This window comes from Pezoporus flaviventris, unplaced genomic scaffold (assembly GCF_033815535.1).
Source record: "Pezoporus flaviventris isolate CSIRO_AGI_PZ_B2104156 unplaced genomic scaffold, CSIRO_AGI_Pfla_v1 ptg000002l, whole genome shotgun sequence".
NCBI lineage: Eukaryota > Metazoa > Chordata > Aves > Psittaciformes > Psittacidae > Pezoporus > Pezoporus flaviventris.
In genome coordinates, this window is record NW_026892550.1 from 60,844,333 (window position 1) to 60,871,277 (window position 26,945).

Here is a 26,945-nt window from a genome sequence, read left to right on the forward strand (position 1 = left end):
AAAGCTGAAACTTGGAAAGAGATTCATCATCGTCCTTACTGTGCCAGTTTACTTGCAAGTACCTACCCACTGCAGATGGTGAAATAGAAACCTCAGGTATATGCAGTTTGTTTCTTGATAGTGTTGATACAACTGTCAAACAGAAAATCCTTTTCTGTATGTGGAGAATCATTGTGACAATCTCAGCAGTAATTTTGTTTACATGCTGGCCATTAAAAGGTAGAAATAGTTTATTTTTATCAATTAAAAGAGCTTATCTGGATTGCAGAGACAACATCGGTTTCACAAAATCTGTGAATGTTTCAGAGCTGGATGAAAGAAACGGATCACATAGCTCAGTGAGCATAAAGGAGATGTTAGGATGTACAGATTATCTGATTTCTTGCTGTAGGAAGCAAAGCCCTTCATTAGGGCTGTATCAGAAAGCAGAAAAAATCTGGTGTTCTCTTTTCTGACCAGATACTCTTGAGGTGAGAGGCCTCCTTTAGAAAATCCTGATGATTTTCTGCAGCCTTTCTTTGCCTTTCCTTCAGCAGGGAAGGTCTGTAAGACAGGTCAGAAGGGTTGCAGGGGCTGGGCTTATTCAATCTGACAGTCTGTTGTGTAAAGGGAAGGGACAGAGTTGAGCAGTAAGTAACATTTATGGAATTGAGGGAAATTTAGTGTAGAATTACAGACATCCAACCCACATTTTCCCCCTGCCCCCATTCAGTAATGTTATCAAGAGTAACTTCAGTAAATTTGTTGGTTATAGATTAGCCACCAAATATAGAATAATAATTTTGCTGGTAAAAACTGATAGAAGCAGTGGGAGGATCTGTAGAGGAGGTCTGGGCACTAAGGTAGTAGTGTTAACACTTATACGTGCCTATTCAAACAGGTGTCAGTAGGTACTCCAAGCTGTAAGACTTTTGCACTTACCATTGTTATGGAGATAATCTTCCCACATGGGAAATACAGTGAAATCTAAGCCCTTATTTCAGTCCAGAATCTGCGAAAGGCCAGGTTGGGTGGGGATTTGAGCAACCTGGTCTAGTGGAAAGTGTCCCTGCCTGTGGCAGGGTTTTGGAACTAGGTGATCATTAAGGTTCCTTCCAACCCAAACCATTCTATGAGTCTATGAAAAGGATCCAACCTCTGACGTGCAGATCTGCAAGTCAGGGCTGGAGGTGGCTTTCAGCTCCTCTCTCTGCTCACCCTGCAAGAAGGCTTGGCTGTTCTGGCAGCCTGCAGGGAGAAGACAACTTTGTCTGCAATTTCATGAGTCAAAGTAATAATTCTCATTTTGGAGGAATAAGGAAAGTTTGGTCATTCTACATGCATTCTGATGTGCTTCAGTGCAATGCTATTTTAAATGTTGAGGTTTTTTTCAAACTACTTCTGCTTTCTTTGGTCCTTAGCTGTGCTGCCACTCCTGTTTTCTCACTTTCCTGTCTGTTTGCGAGGCCTCATGAATCATGTCTGTGTCTCAGGACCCAAAGCCTGCTCTAAGACGTCATACCTGAAGTGGCTTTTGGACTTTTCCCTTACCCTCCCCAGGGGGTGTTGCAGAGGGCGTGTAGTTCCAGCAGAGAGAAAAAAGAGAGCTGGCTTCCCAGGTAGAAGCAGGAGAGAACATGGAAGGCAGCAGTGCTGCAGGAGAGGGGCTGGGCGTTAGTGGCACACAAGCGAGCATGAGTCAACAACCTAATGCCATTGCCAAAAGCTAGATTTGGTCCAGGGTTGCATTAGTAGGGTTGTTGTGTGCAAGATGCAGGAAGTAACCATTTTATTGTCCTTAGTGATAGTGAAACTCAGCAAGAAAAATGCACCCAGTTTTGGGCAGTCTGTTTTATGAAAGAAGCTGGAGGAGAAAAAGAGGAATGACAACAGATTTCGGAAACATGACCTATGAGGAGAGATTGAGAGAACTGGATTTGTTTAGTCTAGCAAAGAGATGGGGAACATAAATCTTTTGATAGGCATGAGATTGCTGTAAGAAGGTGGCAGTCTATTACTCTGTATGTCTTAGATTGTTAACGTCTTTCAGTTGCAGAATATTCCTATTTGGGTTAAATGCAAGGGGAAGAAATCACAGCTTCAAGGCTATGTAATCACTAGCCTGATCACATGGCTTATGAGGAAGTTGGAGAATACCTTTCCTCAGAAGGTTTTGAGACAAACTTAGAGAAAGGGGCAAAAATAAACCCAACCCAAACCTGCCTGAATTGTTAGGCTGGTCTTATCACGCTTTCATGAGTGGGCTTGAATTAAGCAGTCTTTGGGTGCTCTTCCAGCACTACACTACTTCTTTTCCGTACAAAATTTAACATTTTAACAAGAGAGCAGAGATGTAGAAGACTCATCAATGATTTGCGGTTCCTGACTTAGACTTTAAAAAACTGGGGAAAAAAGATAATTTTTAGGAGGAAGATAAGGCATGGAATATTTCAGAAATTTATGTAATTTTCTAATTTGGCTTAGACAGTAACAAAAATATTACTGATAAGAAATATCTACACCCCATTCCTACCGCAGCCTTATATGGCTGGAAGTGTCACGGCCCCTTGAAGAGTGCAGCAGCACTGTGCACACAGACAAAAAGCTCATCTTAGCAAGTCAGTTTTTGGAACCAGTGCCTCAGTCATTGTGCTGGAGTTTTAAACTGGGGAAAAGCACAGCTTCTGCTGCAGCCTCACTTTGGCAGCAATTCATAGACCAAATAAGAACAGCTTTTTTTCCCTCCTTCCTTCACTGCTGAATTTGGCTTGTTCAAGAAAATGTAGGAAGAGGGAAGACTGAACTTTATGAATGCTTCGTTTTTGTTTTCTTTTGTAAGCCTGTGAAAGCAGGGAATTAAAGAGTCTTTGCAGGTGAGAGAGTTGGAAATATTAAAGTGGTTTTGTGCATGTGTTTGGATGTGTCATTCTGCGGTGTGTAGTGACACAATAACCTGGAAAGTGCAAACCCAAATATATCTCTAGCTTTACTATGAGTAGGACACATCTCTGTTTCTTCTTAGTGTGTAACTGTGCAGTACCTGTTAATTATTTATTTTGAACAGGAAATTTTTCTGGCATCTTTTGTAACTCTGTATTTTAGATGGAACAGGAATTAGCTCATAAAAGTGCACTTAATGGTGCCATATGTAAAAATTACTTTCATCTTAATGCTTTTAGCACATGGGTGATGAGAATTCGATAGCTACTCTGTCACTTTCCAGCCCACTTGTGAATGATTAAACTGGATAAAAAACCCCCAACTGTATTAAGCTAAGCACAAACTACACAAGCAGATCAATACATATCTTGAAAGAGTTGGAGATCTTGCACCACAAAAACATCAGCCTCTTTGCAGGATGGTCTTGCACTTCTTGAGATCCTGAAGAGCCTTGGAGGTCTTGAGAGTTGCATCAGTTTCAGATGTGTAGGTTTTTGTTTTGATTCTGAAGTTTGATGATCATGACTGGGGCTCACAATACACAGATGGAACATAGTGATTCATTACAACTCTCTTTGCTTTACTAGCTTACTTTATCAAACTGGTTTTATTTTAAATGTATCATATTTGATTGCATGAAAATCTGAAGCCATTTTTTTCATTATAGATGATAAGCATTTTAACTGAAAAACTATTAATTGTTATTTCATAGCTGTATTCTACATAGAGGGTTTTCCTGAATGCTGATCTCTCCTCCTCTTTTTAAGGGTTTTCAAGTTACGTCCATTAATGTAAGTCTTAAGATGACTGTGGTTATTTAATTTTTTTTAGAAATAAAAAAAAAAAAAAATAAAAATACAAGAAGACATTCGCTTTTTTTGAAAGATTTTCGCCTTGCCTACTGGAAAAACTCCTTAGAGATTTTGTACCATACATTACTATTCAGAGTTGTATGATTCAAAAATTGATCAACCATTACTAAGTTAATGTTTTCTGAAATCATTTGGCCTAGTAGATAGGCTAGGAAGTAATAATTGCAGGCTACCTAAACCGTTTGAAGGGTGAGTTAGGGAAGTATTCTGCTATTGTGGGAACATTTCTTATGAAGTCACAGTATGGCAGTGATTGAAACAAAAACATTTGCACAATTCTTAAGAATGTGACCCCAGCAATTATCCTGGAGTACGTAAATGTTAACCTCTTTTTATTAAACCCTTTAGCTTTTGAAACCAGTAGTGAAAAATGTTGACTTAACAGGTGTACAGTTTCGAAGAGCAAACTGCCTTCAGGGTAATTCTGCAATGGGGTTCATTTTGCAGCATTAGAGCTGACTTGTCATATTAATAGCCTGCACCCGCCTGTGGCAACCTAAAAATGGTATTGCGGTACTCTGTGATGCACAAAGGACATTGTATGAGCACTGAGCAGTTGTACTAGCATTCCTAGCAGAAAAATAATCATTTTTCCCCTCTCCCCACAAAAAATGCTAGACTAGTATTTTAAGGATATGTAAACCATCTTTATATATATATATATATATATATATATACATACCATATATCATTAAACACTTTTGTTTTCTACTCTGATTTTACTGTCATGCTGTCTGCGTGAAATTTCTTTACATGTGCTCAGTTCAGTACGGAGTAAAATTATAAATAGGAATCAAGTTGACTTTTCTCTTGAGTATCTGGTTTTTGTATTGATCACATCATAAACTAAACGTGTGTTAGCAAATCATTTGGTGATTAGCTGAAAATTTAATCTTTTTCTTGTTTAGCAGGCATACTAAAAGACCAGCTGATAGATACTGGTGCCATCACTGTATTGTACAGTTTGATTTTTGTACCTGGCATATCTTCATGAGCTCATATTCATGAATTATTTTGTGTAGGTTTTGTTGTTTTGCATCTGTGTCACAGTGCTAGGTATGGTCTCTTAATAAAAACCCTTATTCGCCTGTCTGCTTGTTTAAACATCTAAATCATTACCTGAATGATAATACCTTTGTGATACTACAGTAACACTTCTCTCACTCAACTAAGATAGATTCTCTTTGTACGAGACACTCAGTGAAAACATGCAAGAAACAGCGTAAACTTCAGTTCACTGTCTAAATAGGTAACATTGGGTGAGGGTGAAGGAAAGTCAGATGCAGAGATAGAAAATTACTGATCTGAAGTTTGAAGGCAAATTCCTGAAAGACCTCAAAACAAAAGCCAGGTCTTCTGTGCTGAATGAATATTCTTTGTCCTTTCCTGAGAAGACGTGTTTGTTGTGGAAAATATTTTGGCAAACATATGTTATACCTCTTGTCCTTCAGCAGCTCCATCCCCTTATGGAGGCTGCATGTTTGCTCTCGCTCCCTGCATGCATCGGCCTCCTGTGTATTTCAAGTGCAGTTCTGCTTCTGAGCCATGCCTGAGCTTCCCCTCCGCACCTACAGCTGGTCCTTTCTTTGGTCATAGGCGTCAATTTTAACATTATTGGTGCAGCTCTTGTGTTTCAGCACATCTTGCCTGCCCCCTTCATGACATGCTTAGGAGTCTCTCTGCTTAGGTGCTGGCTGATGTTACTGCATTTGCAATGAGAATTGCTGTTTTTCCTCTACCTTGCGTTTCAGACATCTTTGTTTCAAACTGGTGTTTAGTAAATAGTTTCTTACCTTATATCTAAAATGCCTGTCCCTGAGGCTCAGTAGTTCTTACAGCACCTGATATGTAAGTCTGCAGTATGCTGTTGCATTTTACACAGAATTGTTTTTTGAACTTTGCATGCTGGCAAATCCTGCAGCTTGATTTAGAGTTTGCTGTATTTCTGTGTCCTCTCATTTCACCCTTCTTCTAGAAACCCTCTGCATTGCTTTTGATTGCATCTACTGCAGACCATTTGTTCTGGCTGCCCCAGATCCCTGTGTGCCACCTCTGGAAAGAGGCAGCTAAAATAATCTTCTTTCATGCTGCACCAGCCCTTCATGGTTCTTTTATTCTTCTACCTCAAATTCAAGCACCTGACTTTGAAAAGTCCATGTGGTGGTCCCCTCATCTGATACACTGCATCTGTTTGCTCTACCTATGTTCCTCCCACAGAGCAAAACGTCTTTTGAGTCTCTGAGTTGTTAAATGCCAGCCTATTTCTCTGGTTGCCAGGTATTTCCCTTCTACTAAATGTTGTGCGTTAAATACCTGCTGTCTCCTCAGAAGTGCTTTTCTGGGGCTTTACAAGACTAAAATAATATGGTTGTGATTTATGCCTGTTTTGATAAACCCTTCAGAAACCTTCTGCTATATAGAAAGTAACCAGTAAACTCAGAAATCAGACACCTAGTGAACTGGTTGGAGGGAATGGAGCGTATTGGGAAAGTTAACCTCTGCTTTGTCTTTCTGCTTTAGCTTATTAAATTCTTTAGCATGAGAATGGCCCCAGAACTAAGACTTGTCAGCCTGCTTTGTCATACAGCATGCATAAGATTTGAGAAAGCTCAAACAAATAGTTTGGTTTTTTGCAAGAAGAAAAATCCCAGTCTTGCCTAGAAAAAAGTAATGAGATCTCTCTCATAAGTGACACACCAAAACTCTTTCCTAAATTACACAGAAGACATGCTCATAGTAAGGCCCATGACAAGTCCCCGAGATTACTGGGAAGGCTAAAGAATGGGATTGGGAATGTCTGCATTGATAAGAAGCTCAAAATTACTGAAAAACAATAGAGAAGAACAAATGGGAATTATGTAAATACATCCTCTAATAATGTGTTTTGGTTTTGGTTCATTCAGGACAGCACAATTACCTGTGTGCGGGAAGGAATGACTGCATAATTGATAAGATCCGAAGGAAGAACTGCCCAGCCTGTCGATTACAGAAATGTCTGCAAGCTGGAATGAATTTAGGAGGTAAGCAGAATATTAATAGTTTGGTCTCCTAATTTGATTAGGCAAAAACATAGGAAATGTGCAGCCTTTTTATAGTTCTGGCAGCTGCATAATCTCAAAAGTTTAACATGGAATTATCCTGAAGTGCTTAATAGCTAATAAGCTCTATTGTCATTCTAAATCAAGTTTTGGAGACACGTATTTTACAGCTCAGAAAAAAGAAAAGTGAGTGTTTTATGATGATGGTAATTTTAGTGGAATTTCATATAGATAAAAGTATTATGGTTTCAAGTATCACATGTTTGTATTATGGTTACAAGTGTCGCTTTTTATGACAAGCATTCTCTTAAATGCGGGGAAACATTTTACACCATCGTGAAAGCAAATCAGCGTGTAGTGAACCTCTCCACTTTTTTTGTTGCTTGTTCAACATTTATATTGGATTATTTCTGCAACTGTATGGATATGTGGTTTAGATAATATTACTCCACTGTGCGTATGCTACCAACAAAAAGACAAAACCTTTCCTTAATAACTGTCAACAGTATTTTGAAAAGAGTATGACAGCAAAACTTACAATAGGGTTTTTTTCTGTTCTTTTAATTCTTCAATTGCAATGTCTGCACAATTCTGGCTGTGCTTCAGTGGGCGTCTTGTTTCAAGTTACCACCTGAGTAAATTGTATTACAAATCACTTTTTTCCCCACTACTTTTAGGTTTATTGTGTTGTCTGTGAACGGGGCTTTGGATACTGCTGCAGGTCCTTTCCCTGATGCACAGAGTGGCCCTTCCCTTACAGAGTGTTTTCACTGTTCCAGAAAATTATAGCATGGTCACATTATCCCTCCAAATCATTTCCCAATTCGCTTTTTATCCTCCTGGACCTATTCTCTGCTAGTAGCTTAGTTTAGTTCTATAGACAGATTTAGCTGCATGTCTTTCATAGGTTATATGCAAAATCCTAGTTCCTGCCTTCTGCCTGGTACCTTTTTCTAACTCCCAGATGTCTTTTTCTGTCTTGTCTCCTGGCAGAAATACTCAAGCAAAGAACTTCTTACTTTTTTGGGGATGTTAGCCCTGTTAAGACCTCTTTCAACTCTTTTCCCTTCAAGTTGCCTTCTAGGCCCCTTGTTTCTGCTTCCCAAAAGAAAATGGGGCCAGACTGTGGCATGCTGGGTGCTGACAGTTTTCCTTTGATTTTGATCTGTGCTATTGATACCAGCAAGGAAAGCAGAACAGCACCTTTGTTTGATGAAGTGGGAGCTCCATGATACTAGCTCATTCTTTCCAAAAAAAAAGATGCCAAAAATGCATGTGGAGCAGGAAACCCAGATCCCTGGGGTATTGGAAATCTTGCTGCAGCCCTCCAGCAGCTGGTGCAGGGCATCCTCCGTTGCCGTGCCCTTCTAGACGGCATGTGTGCTTAGCCCTGCATCAGAATACAGGGCTGCAATCCGACTTGATAACCTTTTGAAACAGCAACGTGTGACACTTTGCAATGTCATGAGTTCATCACTGCGATTTCCTAGTGTGTTTGAAAGGATGTGTTCACACAGTGTCGTCTGCAATGAAAAACAAGGGAGGAGTAAACTTTCCTTGAGAGGGGTTGTTTTTTTCTCATTCAGACACATTGGCTGGAAATCTTTAAATGAGGAATGCATTGAAAATCTTCCCCTATGTTGGAGCTTGGTAGTCTGCTGGAAATTGTAATTAGCGATCTGCATTTAATGACCTAGAAGGCCAAGTCTGCCTCCACAGTGTACAGCTGGCGTGTGGTTGAGCTTTGCTGTTTATCTGTTTTGGTGGTTTTCTTCATGTAGGGGAGCTAAAGTGAAATTCTCATTCCTGATTTGACCCATTTATGACACATAAATGAACTAAAATTACATAGAAAGGTCTTTCCATCACAGCAGTGAATGAGAGAGTGTGGGTATGGCGCTGTCTGGATGTTAATGCAATGCGGTACCCTCTGCATGGTCCAGGAGACAGCAGCTAGGTTGGAGGCAGAGAGGACAGCTGCCGGAGAGAGGTAAAGCGCCTGCTCCTTGGAAACAGAGTTACTGTGTAGAGGGCTCTGAGGCTTGGTAAATTATGTTAACCCACCTTTCAGCCTTTGACCCTGTCCAGGTCTGGCAAAAAATGTTGGTAGAAAGGCCATTTGCTGCTTAGGTGTTTCTTCTTACCCGGTGGTGAGAATCATGGAACCATAGACTGGTTTGGGTTGGAAAGGACCTCTGCCATGGGCGGAAATACCTCCCACTGGACCAGGTTGCTCAAAACCCCACCCAGCCTGGCCTGAGTTTTGCATCGGGCATCTCCAGAGGAGCAGCACAGCATCTCAGGCTTTATTTTGGGAACTTCTGTGTGCTGTTGCAGGGGAGTTCTGATAGGATAGAGATAATCACAAAAAAGGAGGTGGAAATGGGAAGAAGAGAGATTAATGAGTATTTGAAACCAGTAATTTTCTCTTCAAACAAATTTCCAAGGTTTAGTATAACATTTTTTCATAATTAGCTCAAAGAGACTGAGTATGTTCATATTATTATGAAGATGCATTGGAGCTTATAGCTTTATTTGGTCAGCCAAGTTTTGCGAAGAATATGCGCTAATAAAAATAGACTTTTAACTGTTTAGAATTTGAACTTATGGGCAAAATGTGCAAGTGTTGTGCTAGGCAGTGTGATCGGTGTGGAGCTGGAGGAAAATGAATTTATAAGCAGTGTAGTTCAAGTCCTGTTTGCAGCACAGCCCTTTCTGCAGCTGAGTCACACTGCACAGTGCTGTGCTCTTTGTGCACCAGATCTAAGTTGAGCTCTCACCCTCCAAATGAAAGCGGAGGTAAACACAAAACTCAGACTGTATCAGAGATGCCAATGTGTTTGGCTCCTGAGAAGCAGAGTAAGATGATATGCAAAAGGGTCACAAGAATAGCTCAGGCCTGAATTGCGTGCAGGTTCCTGAAGCCATGGGCACTTCTTTTCCACTTGTACATAATTATAATGTTTTATCCTCTTATTAAAAACTAAATAAATAAATAAAATCCCAAGTTGATGTAGGAGAAATGTTGCCTTGGGGAGCAAGGACCTTGACTTTTCTTTTGCAGCTTTCCCTTGTCTTCAGATAGGGACCTCAGGCTGCCGACCTGCTCCTCCTGCTTACTGCCATGGGGGGTTATAAAGCAAATTGTTAATTTGAAAGTTTGTGATTGTCCTCCTGTTGTTATTGAAGAGATTAACCTGTGTAGTGGCAAACTGGAAATCAGAGTTTCCCCATTTCCTGCAGCACATTTTTGCACAATCTCCGATTAATCCACTGAACTCTTTTCTTTGGTTTTTGTTGTTGGTTGGGGTTTTTGTTTTTTTTTCCCTTTTGATTAGATTCTTTGTCAATATGTTCTTTCTTTTCTTTGCTGTGTGAAAGTGTCACAGGTTGTTTTGATGGCATATCTCCTGCTTCCCGGCATGATGACAGTTGTTTTCCTAAAAAAAACAAACAAAAAAATAAAATAATATTTTGATGTGTGGCAGCATGCTATGCTTTAAGCACCTTTTATAAATACGTGTAGTTCAGCGATACAAAATACATCTTTTCATGAATGCTCAACCAAATTAATTTGGCAGTTTTATTGTTTACCTCCTTGTTTTGTTTGCTGAAAAATTGGAGCATTTTCCAAGCTCTTAGATCCTCTAATAATCTTTAGAAAATTATTCATCAAGGCAGCAAATTATTTACCTAATTATGTTTTTTTTCTCAATTTTTGTTTTGATTTTCTAAGAAGCATCTGCAACCTGTAATTTCTGCAAAGCTGAAGTTATCAAATATCATGTTAATTCATCCTCCTCATTTCTATAAAGTCTCTGTATGCACTACAGACAGACATATCCCTTTGGCAAGTAGGATTCCAAAACTTTTTCGGATATCATAGTTTGTTTGTTGCCGTGTTGGTGGTTTTTTTTTTTAACTCCGGTGACATATGCTAGACTTAATTATTGGAAGAGATTCAGAGTGAGCAACTGCACTCTGAAGGTATGCTGGCCCATTTTTGGTTTATGCTCTTTTCAAGATTCTGTAATTAATTTTCAGTTAATTATGGACCAGAATGACTTCATGAATTGTGAGGTTTCTTCCAACATACGCTGTGATCAGATTTGTCGAGTCTCTCACTTCTGCACGAGACATTTTCATTTGACTCCCACCTCATGCTGCTGTTCCTTAGTCGTGTCTGTCCCTGCTGCAGCACTGGGGGAAGGGAAGGGAAGTGAGATGCCACAGTCCCACCCTGGTGTTCAGCATGGTTTCTTGTGCCATCCAGCAATGTAGCTGGTGTCTTGCAGCAGTGCCTGGGATGCTGCACTGCAACCAGGGCAGGCCAGAGCTCCTGGTTTTATTCCTGCTGTATGCCAGGCCCTGTGCTGAAGCCTGGAGAAGAGAAGTGTTTTATGTGCTGTACCCTGATGGGATCTCTGCCCACCAACTCCTTTTCTTGGCAGGTTAGTCCTTGCCCCTCTGATGTGACCTAGTGAGCAGGCACAGAATCATAAGAACCACATAATGGTTTGGGTTGGAAGGGATCTTAAGCTTATCTTCCACCAGACCAGGTTGCTCCAAGCCCCTTCAAGCCTGGCCTTGAACACTGCCAGGGGTGAGGGATCCCTTCCTCTTCTGTGTGATCAGAGAGGATCCCACTTGAGCCATGTGATGTGCCATATGTGCTTACGGTACAAAAATGTGCTGAGAGGGTCAGTACCATGTAGGACTGCATTCCTTTCCTGCCTCAGCTCCCACGTAAAACACTGCTGAGAATACCAGTACTGGTCTCCCACAACAGTGAGAAGCAGCTTGTTGAAGTATCCTTTGGATATCGAGGGGAAACAGAAGAGATTTCACCTTGCAAATTGCATAGTTCATCACTCTGTCTGCAGAGACTGCCTGTGAAATTTGAGTCTTGGGTCTGCATACATTTACATATGTAAGACACTTCATGCACACGGTGCTGCCTGAGATTTGTAGTCTTCACTTGCAGATATCCTTATTTTTTATACATTAAATTATTTCAATAATATGAAAAATAGATTAAAGGAGAGAATCAATAATAAGATACAAAACTTCACCTTTCTGCCCAGTTTTCCATTTTCTATTTAATAACTCATACTAGTAGGGATTTAAAACTGTGGTCTTATTTTCAGTTACTGCAGCTTATGCGTTTTATGTTATCATTTTCAAATCTTTTTGAGAAAAAGAGAGCAATAGGGAGAAAAAGAACAGGGGAAAAAACCCATGAGTGCTAGAAACCTGAGAACTAGGAACAGCTTAAATAAAGAAAAAATGTATCTTTTTGGCTTTCTTTTAAAATTTCTCCTAAGCAAGGTTTCATAAAAGAAATAAAACCCTGTGTGTAAGAAACTGAAGCAGTTTGGGGTACATGTATAGTTAACTTTTATTTCTCATTTAACTTTTAACTGTGAAGTATTTTGAAATGCCCATTAACTTTAACTGCATTTTTATTTGCATTTATTATGTAGCATTTTCTTCTGAGGGAATCTAGTCAATTTTTTTAACTAGAAACATTCAGATGGGTGTGTGTCAGTTTGTTCAAGAGATTTTTACCAATATACAGCGAGAGATGAAAGTTAATTGTGGGTTTGATGAAGCAAAACCTCACGTTGTCAGTTTTTCTCACACTTTAGCTGGACAGCGTAGTTGTGATACCCACCAATGTCTAGGTTAGCATAAGTACTGTTTCAGAGAACATTCATGTTTTTCTAGATGTGACAATTTCAGAAAACATTCTTGTTAGAAATCCATCAAGTTCCGAGATTGTGTTAAAATCTGTGCTCTTAGCAGGGAAGTGAAGCAGTGATTTACCTACTTTTATTTGCATGTACAGTGTATTGAGCCCAAGTGAGTAATATAACCTTAAGGCATAGCCTGCAACCATGCTGTCTTGTGCTGTGATTTTGTTAGCTCTCCTAAATTGTCTTACGGGTGTACTCATGTAAAGGAATCAGCAGGGAAATCCATGTTGCTGCCTGGAGCCCATGTTGGTGGTTCTTCAGAAGAGGACATCTTTGCAACTGTCAGAACAGTCACTTGCCACAACTATTAAGAAACTATGTTTGAATGATGACTTAAAAACGCAGGATTTTGAGGAGGGCTGGTAACGTCAGGGTAATCTCTTAGGCATCGATGAAAAAAAAAGAGTTTTGAAAGCGTGCCCTTGCACTTGGCATTTTGCTGATGGTTTTATTTCATATGTGAAGGCAGCTCAAGAAGACGCACTGCAGTAGTCCAAAAGCACACGGCTTTCATCCAGCAATCCTTGATCAAACTCCTAATCAGGTTCATGTTCTCAGTCCTCCTTTGTTTTTTCAAGTTTTGCTGGTTTCAGCTCTGCCTTCTGATGAGTGCCCAGCTGCCAGCAGCATTTGTCTTTCCTCCAGGAACAGCCTTTCAGGCTTTTGGCACAAGTCTGCTGAACTCCAAACTTCCCTGTTGTATCTGCTGGACTCTCCATCATACCATTTGTGGCATAACACCCTTGGTTGCCAGCCTCGCAAAGGAGCTGCAGCACTTCTGGGCTCCTGCTGGCAGTACGTGTCCCAGCCTGCCTCGTGTCATGCGGTGGCACTGTGCATGCAGGCTCTATGGGGTTTAGTCTGATTTCAGCAGTATGCAGCACTCGCTGTGCAGGCTTAGAGGTTGGTCTTTCCTGAGTGGTTCGTATTCTGTACATGGTGTCTTGCTTTGGTTCAAAACACAGAATGGAGAGGGTTGATCACAGCTTTATGACAGAAAGACTTAGGTCTTCCCAGAAGAGGTGCAGAAAAAAATCTTCCACTGTTGTGCTATTGTTAGGCAATAGGACTGAAGCGCAGCAGTAGCTCTTGCTTGAATGCCTTCTGCCAGGCATTCACTGGTTGGCTTGCAGGGATCCCCTGTGAGCTTTTAAGCTTTCCTGTCTGTTGGCAAGGTGCCAGCTTTCACCTCCAGGATGCTTCCAGGGTAAATGAAGTTTCTGGCTCCTTGACTCCCCAAGACCAAGCGTGATTTCCCCCCCCCACAATTCTCTGTCTTGTAGGGCTCTTAAATTTAGTAGCCTATTTTCCTGAGGATCCTGACATGAATTGCCATTTGTCTTTGTTGCTCGTACAGATGCATAAAGCAAGCAAGCCCATAATACCTGGGTTCATTGCTTTTTTTCTTGTCATTCTGGAGCAGTCCAGAGTGCTTCAGTGTTTCCAAAACTGTTACATGCAACTCTTGGTGGTGTTCTGTCTTTTCCTCTGTCACCAAATTATCATGCTTCCTTCCACAGTCCTCTAAGTCCATATCCTTTTTGCTCTTCCCCACAGTGACAATGTAGTCCCAGTTAAGAAAGAATGCCTGTGTCTCCTGTTCCTCTCTCCAGAGCTGCTGGTTATCACAGGAGCCCTTCCGAAACCTCTCCCTGTGGTTGGTGGTGGTGTGTTTCCATTACTTACTTCCTCATCACTGCGAGAAGCTGTAGGAGCAGGAGGAACTTGTCCTTCGAGCTTCCACCAAGCCATTGCTTCAGAGCATGAAGGTTTAACTTGCCATACCTGACACAAATTTGGCCAAAGTATGGTGGTCTCACTGTGCTGATTAAGTTTTTTGTTAAATCCCTCATTAGTTGCCTGCAAGTGTGCCATGGACCAATTTGAAGAGCCTGGAGTGTAGCAATGAGAGTGATCAGGAGTATTTAAAACTTGACTAGTGGGGACAGATTGAATTACTTGGCATTGTTTAGTCCATAGAAAAGACTGCAGGGAAAGGTGAAGAGAGGGGCAACAAATGTTGTTTTAGCAACAAGCGTTTGTAAAGAGGAAAGGAGATGATCTGCTTTTCATGTCTGTGAAAGCAGAACAGAAGTAATGAGCAGCAAGGAATAGGCAAGTGAGGAAATGGAAACATATCTGTTACTGTAAGGCCAGGAGAGCACTGGAATAGACGGTCTGGGGAAGAAGCGGAGTCTGTCATTGGGTGTCTTAAAGATAAGGCAAACATTTGTCCGTTTGTCAGAAATGACAGGGGTACAGTTGGCTCTGAGCAAAAGGATGGCTCGTACAACTGTCCCAGGCCTCTTCCGGACTATGGTTAATATTGTGTAAATGGAGTTAAGCTAGATGATTTGTGTGCAAATCAAAAAAATGTGAAAATACTCTTTCCACATGCAAAAAAGCTTCTTAGATTTTGACATCACTGATCTTCATTGAATGAGCTACTCTATCTGTCCTCTGCGTGACCGTATGTTTTGAAGAAGCAATGGTGCAAAGACTATGCAAGTCATGTGCTCTTTTTTTCTGACATTGTGTTGCTTTTTTGATTGTCTGCTACTTTGCCACTTCACAGGTTTTAAATTGACTCTAGAGCTGTGGTTTACTCCAGTAATGTCACAAGGAAAATTTATTCAATCACAGATTGTGCCTTAGCACGTGAGTCTGTTGTTCTTTCCTGTTGTATTCTCATATGCGCTTTGCTTCAGAATTACCTTAGTAACTTGTATTTTGGTTTGAATCTTGTTTCCTGGTTGCTTTCTTTTTTTTTCCCCATCAATTCCCAAGTGCATGACTTTCCATTTTTAGGATCTGTTTTTTTGCTAAAATAGGTGTGAGAAGTGACAAGGATACCTGGGTCAAAAAGCAGACTTTGAGAGTTTGATGTTAGTAGAAAGTACCAGCAGGTTATGAAGGAAAAATTTGAGTGCATTTAAGTCTCAGCAATACACAACAGGCAAGAAGGTGATGTTTAACAAAGGGGAAGGCAAGCTGAAGGCACCGTTGGAGCATCCCTGAGCCACCCAGTACCACACATCTTCCTGCAAATTGGTGGTGGTGATTTGTGTGCTTTTGTAGTTCTCTGCCAACAGTTTTCCTGCATCCCCCAGTTCTGTAACATTTTAGTGGTGGAAATCATCTTCCCTGCAGAAGGTGCAAGAGAAGGAAGGAAAACTGTGGAATGTCAAGACCATAAGACCGGTCCACCCTGAATGGACAGAAAGGGGATTTGTCAGTAGGGAGTAGAGAAGATACTGATGAGGGACAGCAGTCCTGCCATCAAAACCTTGCAGTTGTCATACTGGAAAGAAAGAGCTGAGGAAACCTGTGTGTGGCTTCTGGGTCTGTCTGCACAGAGACCAAGCACATTCAGACACGTCATTTAGACATCCTCTTAGAGAGGCATGTGTCAATTTAGTCATTTACTGGCATTTCATACACAACTATTTCAACCTCAGGAGAATTTAGAAGCGTGCCACTCTGTCAGTTGCAAAGAGATACTCTGATGGTTCAGATCATACGTATGGGTAATAGTGCAGAGTTGCATTTTCCCTGGAAAGGTGACTAATATCACATACAGGGTGTTTCACTTACGGTCAGGGTGATTTATTAAAGCAGGAGATTATCATGATTATAGTGTCTTTTTTTTTTTTTTTTAACTAATCATGAACTGGATGGTGAAAAATATGGCTCAGATGACTACAGAAAATAAACAGCCAGCTTGTATTGCACAGATAGTATTGCTGTTCCTGGAAGTGGGGCAGATGATTTCTAGGTGATGAGGGTCAGAGCAACAGCATTGAATGTATTAGAAATAAGGTCAGTTGAGAGAAATCTGAGTTCATAGAGCTGATAAACCTAGGGGTATGGAAATTGAACAAGTGAGGAGACAAAGTACTTCAAATTTCTGTTACTTGGGGAAAAAGAGAAGAGGGCATGTGGTGCCTTACGACATAACCAGAAAGACCGCAGAGGGAAGTGCAATGCTTAACCAAGCTGAGTTCTATTAATGTTAATGCAATAAGAAAAATGAAGCATTTAAAGCATGGCACACTCTAGCATGATGTGGAAGCATGAGCACTCAAGATACAGGATGAGAGGTGCTGCAGCAGAGTTTGCTTATCGATGCTTTTGAAACCCTCTGAGAAGCTTGTTGAGTACCTGTGTCTCCAATGTAAATATGAGGAGGAAATTTCACACGCGGTAAATGTCTACAAGACAGGGCAGTCAAAATGGTTTAATGTTGTGATCAGGATGAAGGGCACAAAAATCTTGGAACAGCCTTAGCACTGGGTATCAACCCAAATAAAAGCAAGAGAGAAGACTTGGACGAGGATTGCCTGCAGAAGGTTGGACGAGAATGGGTGTTTTGGAAGGAAGGTTGTCACTTGACACAAGGCAGAGACCGGTGATCATAGCCAAGAGCATTCAGTCTGGTACAGTGGAAGATTTTTAAATCTGTTCTCCAAAGTTTCCCTAACTTTGTTTTTAACCAAATTACTACCAATGCAAGCAGTTCAAGCTGCTCATGCTTCATTGCTGCAGGTGTCTTAGAGTTGTAGGTGACACATACTGGAGTTGTAAGTGACCTAATCTTTGCATTCATTGTTGATATTTTACTGCTAGCCTTTGAATCTATTTGATGAATAGTTAGATCTACTGATGAATTTAGTAGACAAGGCTTAGCTAGAAAATCATTGAATTTGCCACAGATTTGAAGAATGAATAAATAATCAGTAAAATATGAGTTTTGGGAGCATCTGAAAAGGACTGATTAAGATTGGCTTTCATCAACATTATAATTTTCTTTTGTGAGCTTTTTATAAGGCTTTGTTTATTGGATGATTTAAATATTTAGTAAATACATTTCTTTTGAAATTAATGAAGAAGTACATGGGGGGATTTTATATACCAGAAATGTTAGTTGTGAGATTATGTCAGTTTGGGATTTTATGTGAAATATATGTGGGGAAAATTTTCATACTTTTGCCATTTCTCATTAAAAAGCTTTATCAAAAACAGCTTGATTTGATTTTAACAGGAAACCACTAATTGGCATTTGGTAAAAGTTGTTCCCACACAGGGAGGAGTACCCCTATGAAACTGTTATTTTTCAATTAATTATCACTTTGAGAATTGCTGAGAAACAAGCAAATGTGTTAGACATTTTCCCTGACAACCTAAATATTCCTGCAAAATGCACTTTGGAACTCAGCTTTCTTTTGTCACTTTTGTCCTTCTTCATGAATGTGTACCCGAAGCTTGGCATGGCTAAAAAAGGGATTAATTTCCTCTGTCTCTTACCCAAGCCCTCCCCAGTGCCTTCCATTTTTCACTGCTGTGGTCATCACTGTGCCACTCATCAGACAAGTAGGTAGCTGGAGCTTCATCATTGAGTCAGACCTCAAAATGCACCAGATTTGAGCTGGGCTTTCACCTTAGTTTTTCTGAGGCAACTCTGATGGCTTCTGTGCTGGCTTTGCAAGGTGGCTTCTTTTTACCACCCTATAGAGGCCATCCCTTTGAGCAGATCTCTGTGGCCGTGGATCCACAGTCCTGAATTCTGTGTGCAAAAGCCAGCACGCACTGCACACGAACCATGCCTGTTCCATGAGATGTGGGCAAGTGCTGCCATTAGGTGCCACCTCCCTGTAGGTGTATGTATTTCACCACTCAGTATCTCTAGCCATAAGTATAGTCAGAAGGAAATGAGGAATTCTTGTTAAAATAGGACAAGATTTCTCACTAAGTGGGTGCGTAATTACTTGAAATATCATTCTCCAGAAGTAGCTGTGATGAGTGGTTTGCTGCCACACTGTAAGGGCATCTGAAGTAGGGTCCTGTTGAGGGTCAGTTCTGGGTCTGCAATTTTACTGATTACTTCCATACAAAGGAGAGAGTAAATACATAAATCCACACATTTGCAAATTCTCCCCTGTGGCCAGAATCACAGTTCAAAAGCATATTCAGTTCTAGTGTCTGAATCCAAGAGGATGGCATTTTCAGTAAGGTGCAGAGGGGTGTGTTGAGAAGTGCAAGCTGAGGTGGGCAAGAATGAAATACCCAAGAGCAGGTGTTTAGAGACTGCAGTAGAGAAAGGAGCATGGTTGCATGATGGTTTTATGGTAAAGTCAGCAACATAAAATTGTTGCAAAAATAGGCAAGTCTCTTTTGATACTAAGGCATTATTCTACTCTTGTAGAGCTGTCAAGTTTGGGCCTGATGATTGTGATAGGACAAGAGGTAACAGCCTCAGTCTGCACCGGGAGGGGTTAGACTGGATATTAGGAAAAAATTCTTCACCATAAGGGTGGTCAGGCCGTGGAATAGGCTGCCCAGGGAAGTGATGGAATCGCCATCCCTGGAAGTGTTCAGAAACCATGTAGGTAAGGGCCTCAGTGATATGGTTTACTGGTGGTCTTGGCAGTCCTGGGGTAATGGTAAGACCTGATGATCTTAAAGGTCTTTTGCAACCTGGTTGATTCTATGATAGTGTCTGGGTTTCAGCACTCCTAGTCAGAGTGGTTTCCTTAACATCTGAACTGAATCTTCCCTCCTGAAATTTCATATTGTGTGCCTGAATAAAGGTGTGTACAGACCAGACACCGCCCAAGGAAGAATAAGGAGAAGAAGAAGCCTAGAAGAAAACATAAGTCTATAAGCAAGGGTTGATAAAACTCAATTTATCTTAGTGTCAAAGAGAGAAACATATTAAGAAGGCCATGATACCAGTCTTTCAATACAAAAAGGGGTGTAAGAGAGGGGACAGGAATGGTAAGTCATTCTTTCTGGCCGCTGGGGAAATGATGAAGAGAAATCAACTTTACTGCAGAAAAAATGATGCTACATTGAAGATACTGGGAGAAGACTGAGTGGTTAGATGTTGGAGACAGGTGGGGGATATTGCGGAATTCCCTTTATTGGAGATTAATAACATACTTGGTTGGGCAAAGTGTAGTTGATCCTGCTCAAAGCAAGAGAGGATAAACTGCTTCACACATATTGCTTCTGTGCTTTACAGTGCTGTACTGGAGCAGCATTGCACTGCATTGTATATTAGAATCTGTTCCAAACAAAGCAAAACTCAAACATCCCTGAAATTCTATATATAAGTAAGTAAAGTAACAAGCAGGAAATATTTATGTAGTTGCAGTCCAGTTTTATTAGTAGTTTAAATCCAACTAGAATAAAGAACCAAAATATGTTTAAATGAACACAATGAAAATATGCACAATTATGTAGATTAAAATACGCATTAGAAGCTCTTTCATCTGTGCTGTACCTCCCTTTTTGGTGTACTGAATGTGAACCAAGAATGAGAATAAAATTTATGGATGTGCCTGGATCTTTGCAGGGTCTGATTGAAGGGAAATAAAATGTGACATACCCATAGATCAGACTTCATACACGTTTATTCCTTGTCTTTAAGCTGTCCAATCCTGTCAGATTAAAGTGTTACTTATTAATTAGTAAGCAGTTGTGAATGATGTTGGCAATGCCAAACTATGTCATTATTTCAGTTATGCCTACCATTTCATTCTGCTGAGTTCGATCATTGGCTTTGATCTTACTCTCCAGTTAAAGCTTGCTTCTGCTGGTGGAGGATAAAAAAATCAGGAAATTTTCGTTGCTTTATTAATTAAACTGTACTGATTCCTCAGGCTCCCAGCAAGTGATACTGTTTTCTGTCACTATCTCCTGTGGGTCACAGCCATCAGAAACAGGTTTTAAAATTTATTTTTAAACTGTGTGAAGGCAGGACCCTTATTGTCTTCCTCACTAGCTGAAGTTTTCTTTTTGTATATTTAGACAAACTGCTTGGTCTCTTCAGCATATCCCAAATGTCACTGCAAAAATCACCTACTGCTTTGCAAGAACAAAGTCCTTTGGTGGTGTGCCTTAGATGATAAAGTAATCTTGTGCTGTCCTTTTAAGTCCTGGTACAACTTGTCCCTTGCTTCAGTAGTCACTTTTCATTTGCTTTTTCCCCTTGGTCTGTCCAGTCAAACCAGTGACTCATCCACTTTTCTGTGTCTTCTGGATTTATATTTGGCCCTTCCTGTTACTCTCAGGGCAACACTTGGGTCGCATTTAGGGGTTCTTCATCTACCTCAGTTCTACCTGAAAGGCAGTGGTTTGCTTCCCGAAGTGGGTAATTGGTTTATGGAAGCTTTAGGGGCCTGTATTGGTTGTTCCCTTCTTTGTTTCCTGAAGAATAAAGGGTTCATGCCTGAATGTTATTTGTAGAGCGAATGGGATCATGCTTTAAGATCTCATTTACGTAACGCTTTTCACTTTATTCCATGCATTTGTGTGCATATGTGTGTGCATGTATGTATATCAGAAATGTCTGTATTATTATCTAGAAATTTCTCAGCAAAATCTCATACTCATTGTGCTAGACACTTAAGTGAAAAAATGTCTGTACCAAGATAGCTCAAAATTTTCATATATGTCAAGATACAACAGATTTGGGGGAAGGGAAACGCTATTTGTGGTAGCAGTAAAATAGCTAATGAGAACAGATGTCAGCTCACTGAAGAAAGTGAGGCAAAGGCACCAGTCAAACATGATGAAAAGCTTCAGGGGAGGAAAAAGTGGCATTTTGGTGGAGCATTTATCTATACAAAAGTGGAAGCAAGTGACAAAATGTGTATACTTGTTGAGGGCTTGGAGGGGAGCCTATCCAAAGGCTGGGACGGCTGCCTCAGGGGGAGAATTGGCAGTTTGATCCTTTGGTGATTCTGGTGCGGCAAGGTGTTATAGGTTGCTTTTGGAGAGAGGCAGGCAGCAAAAGAGGGGTGTGTGGGAAAGCCAAATTATACCTTATTTGAAGTGCATATCATGATTTTTCCACACACCCCCCCTTTTGTCTTTTACATGTATTTACTCAAATTTCTGCTTTCTCTTCTTCTTTACCTCTGTGTTGAAACCTCCATCGCTTTTGTTGTTCTGTGCTGTGTCCATTTTGGTTTCCCCTTCCTTCCACTGATGTTTTCTGCTTTACACAAAGGTAGTATATGTCCTTATAATGTACTTATGGTATCACTTACTGATTCAACTATGTCCTGCAACATGGGTAGAATAAAGATCTGTCAGGTCAGGATTAGTTTGGTCCTGCCTGTGGCAGAGCATTACACATGTGATAAATAAAGCTCTTAGTCATCTGTGTCATGTCTTTAGCTATATAAATAATAACTGGTTTTTGATAGGCAGCAAGGTAATAAACTTTGAATACTCTAAAAAAACCAAAAAACAAACTCAACCCTGATTCCAGAGGATTTTCACTGCAAGTGATGTAATTTGCTCTGCATAGAGCTACAGATAATTTTCTAAATTTCAGATTTCACTTCGGAGCACTGTATGCCAGCATGAATTTGCAGAGCATTTTAGATTGTTCATTTGCTAAATTTGAACACTGATACAACTCTGCAAACAAGATATTACTCTGTTATAAAATTGCTGAGTTAAATCATAATATTTATGGGTTCCCTTATCTACTGTTGATAACATTTTATTCTTTGGCATTTTGGGATCCCATTTTTTTAACAGTAACGTTGATGAAAACTATTCATTTTGATCCTATGAAAAACAGTTATCAGATGTGTGGCCCTGTGGAGTCCATAACTTAATTTGTGCATATTCCCTGGGGACAGAAGGATTATAGATTAGCTTCCCACTAGGCCCAATTTGTGTAGCATGTGTAAGTTTACTATGGTATTTTGAAAAAGAGAGTATAGTAGCATACCTGTCTTGTAACTACCCTAAAGCCTCAAACGTAACCTTTAAAAATCAGGAATGACATAAATTTGTAGGTGGTGTTCACATTAATTTGTATTCAGAAAACAATTTACAATAGGGTCACATCCCGTTAATGTCCTGTTATTTGACCTAGAGTAGCATTCACTGTTGCAGATGACCAGAAGCCTATTCACTGTTTTACAGATGACACAGAAACTTCTTATCCTGAAAGCACAGACCTCTCTGTTTCGGTCTTGTGGTAGGAGTCCTTACAGACGAAGGGTCAGTACTAAGCAACCAGCTTTCAAATCTGAATTCACCCCAGTTTCCTGGAAATAGTTGTTCACAAATGATTGTCTCTTCTTTTTTGCTAGATTGTAAGGCTTTAGTAAATGGGAGAAGATACGGTTTTGCCCTACGGTCTTAATAACGCCCAAGACCGTTAAACTGGTTTTAATATGGCATCTCAGCCTTCCGTAGTGCCTCTGCAGCCATACTGTTGCCCTTTTCTAGGCAGGTGGGACTGGCATTGGGGGTGGTAACAAGCAAGCTGGTATTCGCAGGTGGCTCTTGTCAAGGTCTTCCAGGCACATGGAACAAAGTGTGGTTTTGCAGAATTTGCAGGCTTTTCTTTGAACATGTTGGACACAGGCTTGCTGATATTAAATCCAGGTGAAACTCTGCCTATTGCTTCCAGAGGAACAGGGACTGCTATCTGTGTTCAGACTTGCAGCTTTTTTATTCCTGTGAATACTGTAATTCATTGTTAGAGCTACAGACGAGGTCTGGTGGACATGCTTTTTTGAAGTCCAACTTCATGGGACTTTTCAGATGCTTGTCCTTATTTTTCATTATTTCTGTTGCAGTGTACAAGACCTTCTAAAATACTTAGCAGAAACAATGTCAGATATTTCAAGTCTTAACCTTAAGTCTATCTGCAGTGGGTCTCTTCACTACTGTTGTTCTTCAACTTCTACTCTGTCTCAGGTGATTTAAAAATCCAAGGATTATAATATCTTGAGTGCAGTAACACTGAACTGGAGGTCAAGAAGTCCTGCAATTAGAGATATGCCACTGGCTGTGCAGCCATTGAATGAAAGGCTTGACCTAACCCCAAATAGGCTTCAAATTTTAACTTTGCCACAGGAAATGTCCCCATGTATGCTCCATCCCTGGTCTATGTGATGAGCTTGTGATTTCCTTTCAGATGGCAGTCCTTATGAGCGTGGCTTTTCCCCACTGTTTCAGAGGTTGCTTTGTTGGTTTTATAGCTGGTACTGGAGTTAGAGAGCAAATGTGAAAAACAGCTTCAAAAGATCTCCTCAGAGAAAGTACTGCTCAGAGTTTGTATTTAATCTGTAGTTGTTGGTTTCTGTGGGAGTTACCAAACCAGTTGAGCTACAGCACTGGCATGAAGCCAAATGAAAAATACAGTTTTCTTCACTGTAAACATGACTGTCAAGCAGTAATGTTTTTCTCAGCTTCATTTTAAAGGCATTATAATGGAAGAAAATTAAACTAAAACACGTTTTTATGCCAGTATTATACATGGAAGAATGTTACTTCTTTTTTCTTGTAATGAAAAACTCTTAGAGAATAGAACATCCAGAATTATGTCTTAATATATATATAATCAGTTATCTGTGTTGCTGGATACTTGATGGTGTTGGTGAACCAATACATTTCTTATTCTCATGCATTTATGGTGAGAATGCTTCTTTTTTTTTTTTTTTTTGCCTCTGCAGACATGGAAGATATGTAAAGTTATTTATTTTTAGTCCTGTTTTGATAACAGGAAAAAATAGTGCCTGATAAAACTTTGTGAATAATAACAGCAAACACTAATCTCTATCCACTCCTTCAGGCTTATTTTTAAACTCTCTTTTCAGTGGCCAATAGCTCTGTTAACTCGTCATCAGGTATTCTGCTGAACTTGGCTATCCTTGCTTTGCTTTTGGGATTTATTCTGTTGGCAAATGTGTAAGTTCAGCTTTGCCTTTATAAGATAAGAGCGAACTATATTTAATGCTTACAGTGATTTCATGAGGATGTCATCATGTAGGTGCAACTGCACCAAATGGGGAACAGCAGCATTTTCACTTACTTTTCAGGATTAAATTTATCAGAGTTGTCTGCTTTGCCTGTAACTCCCCCCGTTTTATTTTGCAGAGTGAGGAAAAAGCTCGTTTAACAAAATGTCGGATCAGCTGCTACTTTGTAAAATGGCTTTTTGGGTACTAGGAACAGAAGTTGCATCCTGAAGAATGGATGTCAGCATCCATGTAACTTGATGCACAGAGGATGAGAAATCCTTCAGTTGTGTTTCATTGTTTGAATGAGCTTTTTTTAAGAGTTTAATAATGGAAAAGTAAGAAATGGGACTGGAAGGGACTTTTATAAGGGCCTTCTCATCTGCCCTGTCTTTTAAGAGAGAACCAGATGCAGTGAAACCTCTCCTGACAGATAACATCTCTTGCTTCTTTCTTGTAACAGCAATTCCTGTGTTTCCCTATATAATCTGTGCTAATGCTTCAGGTGATTAGGAAGTTCTTTTAAGTATATGTAGATCATTGAACAGCAGAATTTTAGACTAAATTTTATTAGGATTGGCACATTTTTATTTGCATATCTAATCCTTTTATCAAAAAACTCAACCTGTCTCACTTGGTCCAGATATTTGCAGGTATAGAGAAATTAAGAAGTTGTTGAAAGCAGACGTACATGCTGTAGATGAATTAATGAAATGGTGTCCGGATCTCTAAATGAAAAGTGATGAAAGTTACACAAAGATCTATGGACTTCTCTGTAAATCTCCTGAGTGACGCTGATGCTGAAATCAGCCAGGAAGGTCCTTATTTCATCGTGCGATGGAAATAACACCAAACCAATGTTCTGATTTTGCATTTACTGCTCAGTGCTGTATATGGTGCAGTAGTAATGGGTTCTGTTTAGGTTTTGAAGATGATAGTCAAGGAGACTCCATATGTAAGATCTTCAGGATCTTGTTTATGAGTGGTAACATCACTGTTTTCTATAGCAATGTCCCATGTTTACCCTAACAAATAAGCTGTTCTTTTGGACCTTGGGATGAGGCAGCTCCTCTGAGTTCAAGGTACTGTCCCAGCAAGGAAATGTTGAAAACAACAGGCTATTGTTGCACTTGGGCGTGCACTGTCCTGGGCTCTGGGCGTCTGTATCCTGCCTTGCAGGAGTTGGGAGCTCAGTCACAGCCTCTGGCTCTGGGCAGGCAGCCCTAGTTTCAAAGAAACAGTAGAACACTGATGGCTGCTGTCATCAGCAGTGGTCGCAGGGCAGCAGCAGCTCCACTGTTGAGGAAGGTTTTCTTAAGCCATAGGGTTTAAGAAGTCTGTAGAGGAGTAATGAGGTAATTCTGTGGATCTTTGTGAGGAATTTTCTGCAGTGTAATAAGAAAGAAGCACATAGAGCAAGCTTTGAAAACTTCCCAGATGGCAGTGGTACTTCCACAGCAGTAGAAGTGAACATTTCAATAATGGAGAAGAGAGGAGGGATGAGATGGAGGTTGGCCAGGAAGGATCCTCAAATTGCAGAAAAGGTGCTATATTTAGGGAAAGATAGGGGAATTGATAGCAGGGGAAAAAAGAAACCCTCAAGGAAGTAGACTTGGGACATGGCATGGACTAAGGAGGGTGTTTTCATTAGTGTTCGAAGTAGGAGTGCAATAGACTTGTTTTTACTGATGACAGTAAAAGGGATGTTGCAATGATGAAGGGACAGGAAGATAAAAGTCCAGGCAAGGGTTTTAGCTGTGTATAGCTAGGTAAGAATGACTATGAGAGAAGTGACTCTGAAAGAGCTGCAAGCATTTAGATCTAGTTCATTATCTACTGATTTAATGATTATTTTATTTAGTTCTTCCTGTCACGAAAGGAGGGTGATGGGCTTTTGGCTCAGATCTTTTTTTGTGGTTTGGTTTTGTTTGAGTTTTTTTAACTTCTCTTGCTTTTTATTTCCTATTCTTTCCTCATGCTACAAGATCATTTTGCTGGGGCGGGAGCAGGGCTTTTTGCCTGCTTACCTGTGTTTCACATTAAAAAGTTGGGAAAGCAACCCACAGAGAATGGCTGGCATCTCTGCAAAGGGAGGAAGCACGCTAGCATTACTGTTTCCTAGTAAAGAGAAGTAGGAAGAGTAGCAGTAACGAAAAAGAGGAAAACAAAAAGGAAGGGAAATCATTAGAGAAATGTTGATAGCCATGAGGAAGGTGTTGCACAAGGCTCAGTGTTTTTTCTTTAACTGGGTAAATATTTCTAGTGTTATTTCAGAACTATTCAAGAGAAGGGGATAAAGCTCTTATGGAAGTATCAAAGCAGCAAAAGCAAAGGGATTCAACTGGCTTAAGCTGTTCAAAATGGATTAACTGCATTTCAAGTTGAGATGCTGCCATGGTGGGCAGTAGCACTCAAAAGCTTAGGAGGGCTTCAGGTCTCCTAATTTCAGGCATTGCCAGGGAGATTTCTTTTGATGACCACATGCAGTGGAGAATATGAATTTACACTTGTAGGTGCAAACTGATTGTGACCATGGTGACTAGGTTGTTCTATGTACATCTGTATGAAGACAGATATTGACATTTTGTC

At 40.3% G+C, this 26,945-nt stretch overlaps 1 protein-coding gene across 4 annotated transcripts in view; it reads left to right on the forward strand.

The window, feature by feature from the left end:
* NR3C2 (nuclear receptor subfamily 3 group C member 2) overlaps positions 1–26,945 on the forward strand; it is a 207,441-nt gene that overhangs the window by 143,442 nt on the left and 37,054 nt on the right. For all 4 annotated transcript variants that reach the window (XM_061441080.1, XM_061441090.1, XM_061441071.1 and 1 more), the window contains one exon: positions 6,695–6,811. In XM_061441080.1, the coding sequence (XP_061297064.1) occupies positions 6,695–6,811 (117 nt within the window). The remainder of the gene's footprint in view (positions 1–6,694; positions 6,812–26,945) is intronic.